A 7,133-nucleotide genomic window follows, 5' to 3' on the forward strand; every position below is an offset into this window, starting at 1 on the left:
AAAAATTTAAATTTTTATATATTTTTTAATATTATTTGTGCACTAGTCATTTCACAAGTGTTTTTGTCAACACGATCAAATTGGGTAGAAGAGGTCAACGTGAATGGTACAGACCTGAAAGCAAATTAATTGCATCGATTTAGCTGCATCGATTTATTATTAGAATAGTGCAAACTAATCAAAAAGTTTTTTTAATTTTGTTTTAGTTTAAGTTTTAATATGTATCAAAATTTTCCAGATTTTTAAATTAATTCGAATGTATTTTTTATTGTTTTGTACTAATATAAATAAATTTAAACCTTAAACTAATTTACGTTAAAAGATGTTCATGGGTCTGCTGAAGTTCAATTTTAAAATTTTTATAAGTCCAAATCCATTTTTACTTTTATAAACTCATTTTACTATTAAAAATAATGAAAATTAAATTTTAAATTGATATTTTATATATTTATATAATTAAATTTAAATTTAAAAGTGTAAAAATCTTTATTCAAGTCTAATTCAAGCTGGGCTGACTTTTCGACCCGACTCTTGAAAAAGTTTTATTCAAGCTTAAAAAAAAATTAAATCTAAAAATAATTTAAATTGCAAACAGAAAATAATTCAAATTTCAAATTAAAATTTTAAAAAAATTGGAATGAACGTAAACTGTAAACTGAAAATAACTCAAATTAAAAAATAACCCAAAATTGGACCCGCCAACTCACATGTTTACCGCCTCTACCTCTCTCCTCCATTTTCTTCCTTTCTCGGTGGACCAAAGTTTTTTGTTTTTTATTTTATTTAAATTTCATTCAAGTCATTTAAAAGCATTTGAAAAATTCTATCCCAAAGGACTCAGTTTTCCATGTATAGTAGATTGAGAGAGGCGTAAGGCCAAAGGTAGATTCAATATTGTTAGATTTCACTGAGATGGAAGTTAACTAAACCATGTAATGCAAGCTTCTTCTTTTTTTTTTCCACAGCTTTCATCAACGCTATGCTTTTATATTGCTGAACCTGTAGCTTTTCCATTCTCTTCGATAATTGATTTTCTGCTTTCAGCTATATTTTTGTTTATGTTATGGTTCATTCCTTGTTTGTTTTTGTAAAAGATTGAAATAAAATCTTGGCTTGGAGTGTTAAAAATCAGTCAAAAATTTCGGAGATGCTTTGTTGATTCGGAACCACTAATTAAATGGACTTCTATTAAGGTTATTATTTATGCTGCTTGCGAATTGGATTCACAATTCTTTAGTTTCACATTATTCTTCTGGATTTTGCATGCAAAACCATAAAAGAAACATCTAAAATTTGTCTTAGAATGAAAAGTCTACTTTTTCTTTTATTGCGACATGAAAAGGTAATGTAAATTGTCAAGTTTCATGAATTTCTTGTGATTCATTTGCTTTTATTGATTTGGTCTCTGTACTCATTCTCCCTCCTTCCCTTTAAAAAAAAATTAAGTTTTGTACTTTTGTTGGATGCAGAAGCTACTAGAGTTTTGATCCATGCGCTCACCTTCTTCTGATTAGGGACGACAAGGTCAGTAAGTGCAAGTCCCATCACTTTTTTTTTTCATTTAAAAAGATTAAAATATCTTTTGGAGAGTTCTAGTTAGAGTCCATTGATGGAGCTCGTGAGTTGCCTACTTGTTTTTCTTTGTTGGTTGGACATTTAATTAGTATTATTTTTTTCCCTTCTATAGCTTGCAAATTGTGTACTCTCATCTGCTTCATTTGCAATACATGCTATCTGTTCCTTCTGCTTTGCCGTTTACTTTTATGATCTATGGGATTATATTGGCTACACTCCTCAGAACTCCTGTCTTTCATGCTAGAAATAAGGTTACTTTACCAAAGAATTTGACTTTATTTTGCCTAGATTGGCAGATAAAGTGACTCTCAAGATATGGGATGCCTGGTTTCAACACCAAAGGATACTGGGGGAAATAGGAGGAGGCCAGGAAGTATTGGTGAAGTTTCTGTGTATGTCCCAGGTTTACGAATTCCGAAACCTGTTGATTTCTCTCAATCACTCAGTGGTCACGTGTCAAAGACATTAGTAGAGCGCCTTACAGCAATGAGAACTCGTATAGTTGTTATGGCTGGGCAAGAAGCACTTACAATTACAAGAACAAGGAGGAAAACTACTACACAGCATGGTTTATTGCAGCTGAACCTGATTTTCTTGTAAATGGAATCTAGTAAACAATTTTACTGATATTTCGGTTGAAAATACTGTCTACAGGGCGTTCAACATTGGTAGATCTTCATCAAGCTCTTGAAGACTATTTGCCTGTGCTTTTGGGATTAGTTTCAGATGGTAAAATCTATTGTTAAAGTCACGTTCCTTAAAATGTTTAGTTTATTGTATAAGGCAAATTTTAACACTATGGTCCATTGTCATGGTTCAGGGAGCCAGCTACAGTTCAAAGTACAGTTTATTTGGGTTAATCAGGAGGATGATGCTGAGGTCTGACTGCGGGTTTAGGCTATTATTGTCAACCTATCTTTTATTTGCGTTTGACATTTTATTTGGTCTTTCTACTCTTTGAGAAATAAAGATTTGATGTGAATCAAATTTTTTTTTGGCAGGAGACAGCCATGTTTAATGCTTGGTATGAAGTGTTGTCAGTATTGCATTTGATGGCAGTGTTATCATTATCACAAGCCAACTTACTGCTTCTTCCAAGGACTTCTGCTGATTTTTATCAACCAAAAGCATCAGAAGGTAGGTAGTTATGAAGAAAGAAAAAGGAAATCTTGGTGCTGGTTCTTTCTGGCTGCTATTGCTTTTGTTTCTTTCGTTTCCTTTTTCCCACTTGATTTTTAAAGTTTAAGACTTATTACCGGAAAATCTGCTTATCCTTTCAACTCACTTTAGGTTTTCATTCTGACTTTGCTTCAACCTCTTTATCCATGGTGCTATTGACTTCAATATTTTCTCAATAAACAGAAAGCAGACGAGCTTCTATTGATATTTTCTTGAAGGCTGCAGGATACTTGGATTGTGCTGTCAGGCATGTTCTCCCTCGGTTGCCATCTGAACTAAGGTATATAGAGATGAAATACTAGCTGTTAACTTTCTTTGATATCTTAACAATCACCTCTCACTTTCCAGATCTAGTAATAATCTATTGATGTCCATTTTACTTGCAGGAGAAATTTACCAGTAGATCTAGCAGAAGGAGTTCTTCGAGCACTTTGTTTGCAAGCATTAGGGCAGGTACTAACTTCATCTCTAGATTGATATAGGTGTCAATTGTTAGGTTGCTTGTGAATCAAGTTTACAATGTGGACCATCTGGTATCTTATTGGAGTGACATGTCTGAATATTTCTTTATTTGCATTGCTGCACATAATCTAATGTTCTTTTCTCATTTGATGATATCTGTCTACTTGCATAAATTACCCTTACCTGCTAAAGATACGAGCATTTTTTAGATTGCAGCTCTATCCCGCATTAAATCCATGTCAGATACATAGTCATATTTCTCCCACATATATACTTTAAATGTCCAGTTTAAACTCAAAAGTTTCAACTTTTCAGGTTCTTCCAATGCGAAGTAATTTTGATTGTCAGAAACATGATGAACCTGTAAAAACCATTTCCCCCCTTTTTGCACAGTTTAAGATTGAATTTATGAATAAAGGAATAGGAAGGGATAACTGCTGGTTTAAGCTTATTTAAAAGGAATATTCACGGTCATGGATTTTTTCTGCAATGGCTTTTTACTTGTATAATAAACAAGATCGATAGAATTGATATAGTATGAACACTCACAGCAGATTCAAACCCAAATAGAAAGAAGCAAGGAAATGAAAACAAAGTGTTTGGTATCATTATGACAGCAAAAGTCAACAAGAATTTGAGGGAAAAAAGGAAAGCTCCTTCTAGGATTGTGATAAGAGCAGAAAAGTTGTACATGGCATTGAATGTTGAGCAACAAAGTATTGAAATAAGTAAGAAAAAGGAGTGTGATTGAATTGGGTTTGCTACTCTAGATGGGCGTCCATACAGGAAAACAAAAACAACTTGTATGCGAGTTCAGAGGAGACCTACAAATAACTACTGGGGACCTATGGTTAACAGAAGATGCTTGTATCAAGAAATGGACAGGAAGACCTAAGAGAACATGGATATAAACTGCTAAAAAGGATCTTTCTTTGGCCGAGCTTTCTGAGGATATGATTTCATCTAATGGTTCAATATGCACCATACTTTGTGAGAAAAGGCTTTGTTGTTTGTTACTCCTGTGAATGACTTTATCTTGCAAAACAAGGACCATTCTTGCGGAAGCATGACTTGTTTGCTAAACAAATGTTGTATATTTGCATTTCTTTTCATGCTCTTGGAGTCTTGGTGAATTCAAAAACCTTTCTGCAGTATAATGAGGAATGATAGTGTTTGGTTTCATTAAAGAATACATTAGTAGAGTGCTCAAGTGTTGGTCATGTGCACTTTTCTTTCTTTCTATGTGTGCATGTCTAGAAACAGATTGGAACAGGCATTGTGTAGGCATATTTTTTTCTCCTCATGGTTTAAGGGTTCTTTTTTCCTCTCTGTCTCTGGTGTAGGGTGTTGATATCCAGCTTGGAATGGCAATTGATAGTACCAAGGCTACTCTTGCTGTGAAGCGAAGGCTTGCATGTGAGATGGTAAAATACTGGCAGCAGGTATCAATGCACCTTATGTTTTATTGTTTTTTGAGCTCTGACCAGCCTACCACATCTTTTGTAGTCTTCAATTCAATCATACTTCTAATTTTTTATCAAAATTCATTTTCACTTGATATGCATATATAATTGCTTAGTTTGTGCGTAGGCCATTTTTTTAACTTGGTGATACTTTATTGTGAATGTAGTATGAATGAGATTTTGTCCTGATCACCTTTCAGCTAGTTACTAATTGTCGGCACTTGATGGCATCTGTTATGACTTTTTTTTTTTTTTTTTGTAGTCTAATAACAATGTTTTTGAAAGTTTACTTATTTGGCTATCAGAATCATGGTTTGTCTTTTTTCCTCAAACATTTTATGAATTATTCATCTTGCTTCAGTATATCATCTATTAGCTGAATGAAAGTGTAGTTAGTGATCTTCAAACATATATTTATATTTATTGCCATATCTTAACAGGCTCAAGATAACCTTATGAATCTTCCATTATCAAATGGATGGGGTGAAAAGCATCGACATTTTGTAAAGTGGAAATATGTTGAGGCCAAGGTATACCATCCTTTGTTTCATTTCTCTATTTTCCTCTCTAGGTGTGAGCCATGAGGACAAAAGCATGGTTATGCGAATATTCTCCTTAGTGCATTCTTGAATTTAGATATCAGTTTATGTAACACTTTTGAAGAAATAATAACACTATATACTGAATCTAGCTAACATCAATCTAAGATATCTGCTAGATTTTCTAGAAGTAGTTGAAACATAGTTGTAAATGCAGCATTTGTATTGATAGAATACGGATTAAGTCTATATACTAGCCTTTTTTATCGCACACCTGTGTTGACATGGTTTGACATTGGCTTATTCTTGAGGTTAGTGTCCAAACTCTCCGGAGTTGGCTGGGTTCAGTTTTGTATTGCCTCCACTATGCATATTCTCTATGTCACCAATTTATTTGTTATTTCTGGCCAGGTTCATTTACTATTACAACCCCATCCCAGAAAAATAATAAATAAGTCAGAAGAAAGAAAAAAGAAGTCATATAATGCCTATGCAAACAACCCGAATTTTTTATAAATGATCAGGGAAAAAAGGACATTCAGACCTCATTTTTCTTTACTGTATTCTGCTGGAAGGATAGTTAGAGTAGCAATGGCTATCTTGAAGTTGCATTTGTCGGCTAATAGTAGTAATGTAATTATATTTATTTCTTTATTGATTTATACAAATACAGGCTGCAGCATATTATTATCATGGTTTGATCCTTGATGAGGGGAATACAGAGCAATCCCATGGTATGGCTGTAGCTGCTCTACAAGCTGCTGATGAATATTTCGAGGAAAGCAAGAAGGCCTGTGAGGTATTTAATGCAGCTCATCCTTTGTCCAGGTAATTCATATTGACCTTTTGTGGTAGATAATATTTATTCTCTAAGCATTTTTTCTTTTTATTTTGAAGAAGCTATCTATGCTTTCTTTTAAACTAATCTATTTTTCTTAGACTATGGCACCAAGCAATTATTAACCTTGTAGGAACAGGTAAGGATAGGAAGGTCGCAAGGGAACTTTAACACTTTGTCCCTATTGGGGCAGAAATTTTATTCTCATCCTTGACCATCCTATGCCCTATGATATGTGAAATAGAGAGAGTAAAATAGTCTCAATGATAAAATATAACAAAGTAACAAGAAAAAGAGAAACCCTCTTAATAACATGATTTAATTTACATGCTTGCTCTTTTTGGACTTGATTTTGTTTAGGTAATATAGTTTCAGGCTACAATTTTCCTTGCTAAAGGTTCTTGTTTGGTGCAGGAATCCACCACTTTGGGGGACCATGAAGTATCTATCTGAGAAAATTCCGAAAGACACTTCTAGCAAGGTCCGGATTAACCGCGATCTCTACTCCCACGAAAAGTAAGTGTATGGTTTTCCAATTCTTAAACTGGCAGTCATTACTTTTGGTTAATAACCTTGGTATTGGTAAATGTTATTCAGAAACATGGGGACGGCTCCAACATTACCGGATTTCGCATTAGCATTGAAACCGAATGAATATCAATTACCTCCGGTGGATCCCTCATGGAATGAGAATGTACAGTTAGGCCACATTGGCACTAATGAGGTGAAGCGTGGATAAAAAGATAAGTTCACTATGATATCTTTTGTATAAAAAAACGCATACAGTTACCAGTCAGCCGCAAAGTATGAATGGCTAAAAAGGTAAGTAGATTTTCGCCAACTGTTGTGTAGCAAGGTCCATTATTGGCTTCTAGCTTTCCTTTCTGTGATTCCTTCACAATATTCTTTCCTTTCCCCTCATAAATGTATTGTACAAGAGGTTGATTACTGATAAACATATGGCTCCTCATGCCCTTCCCTTTTGGTCTATTCTTTGATTTTTATACTTTATATTTACTGTATGCATTTTGCTTTTTGTTTACATGAAATAAATGTTTCCTTTCTTTAAAACCTAAA

The 7,133-nt window shown here is 33.9% G+C and overlaps 1 protein-coding gene across 8 annotated transcripts; it reads left to right on the forward strand.

Moving 5' to 3' along the window:
* Positions 1 to 686: 686 nt before the first annotated feature.
* LOC108476757 (uncharacterized) lies at positions 687 to 7,133 on the forward strand. Of its 8 annotated transcripts, none has more exons than XM_017779066.2 (13): positions 687 to 932; positions 1,470 to 1,528; positions 1,864 to 2,143; positions 2,230 to 2,304; positions 2,396 to 2,454; positions 2,577 to 2,712; positions 2,938 to 3,034; positions 3,141 to 3,207; positions 4,560 to 4,658; positions 5,120 to 5,209; positions 5,892 to 6,046; positions 6,471 to 6,572; positions 6,654 to 7,133. In XM_017779066.2, exons 3-13 carry the CDS (start codon positions 1,891 to 1,893, stop codon positions 6,793 to 6,795), a joined length of 1,275 nt encoding a protein of 424 aa, XP_017634555.1. In that variant the 5' UTR covers positions 687 to 932; positions 1,470 to 1,528; positions 1,864 to 1,890; the 3' UTR covers positions 6,796 to 7,133. The 8 variants fall into 8 exon arrangements, with proteins under 8 accessions (XP_017634555.1, XP_052879602.1, XP_017634553.1 ...); XM_053023642.1 differs by having other exon boundaries at positions 1,872 to 2,143; XM_017779064.2 differs by having other exon boundaries at positions 1,470 to 1,524.

This window comes from Gossypium arboreum, chromosome 12 (genome assembly GCF_025698485.1).
Source record: "Gossypium arboreum isolate Shixiya-1 chromosome 12, ASM2569848v2, whole genome shotgun sequence".
In the NCBI taxonomy this organism is placed as follows: Eukaryota; Viridiplantae; Streptophyta; class Magnoliopsida; order Malvales; family Malvaceae; genus Gossypium; species Gossypium arboreum.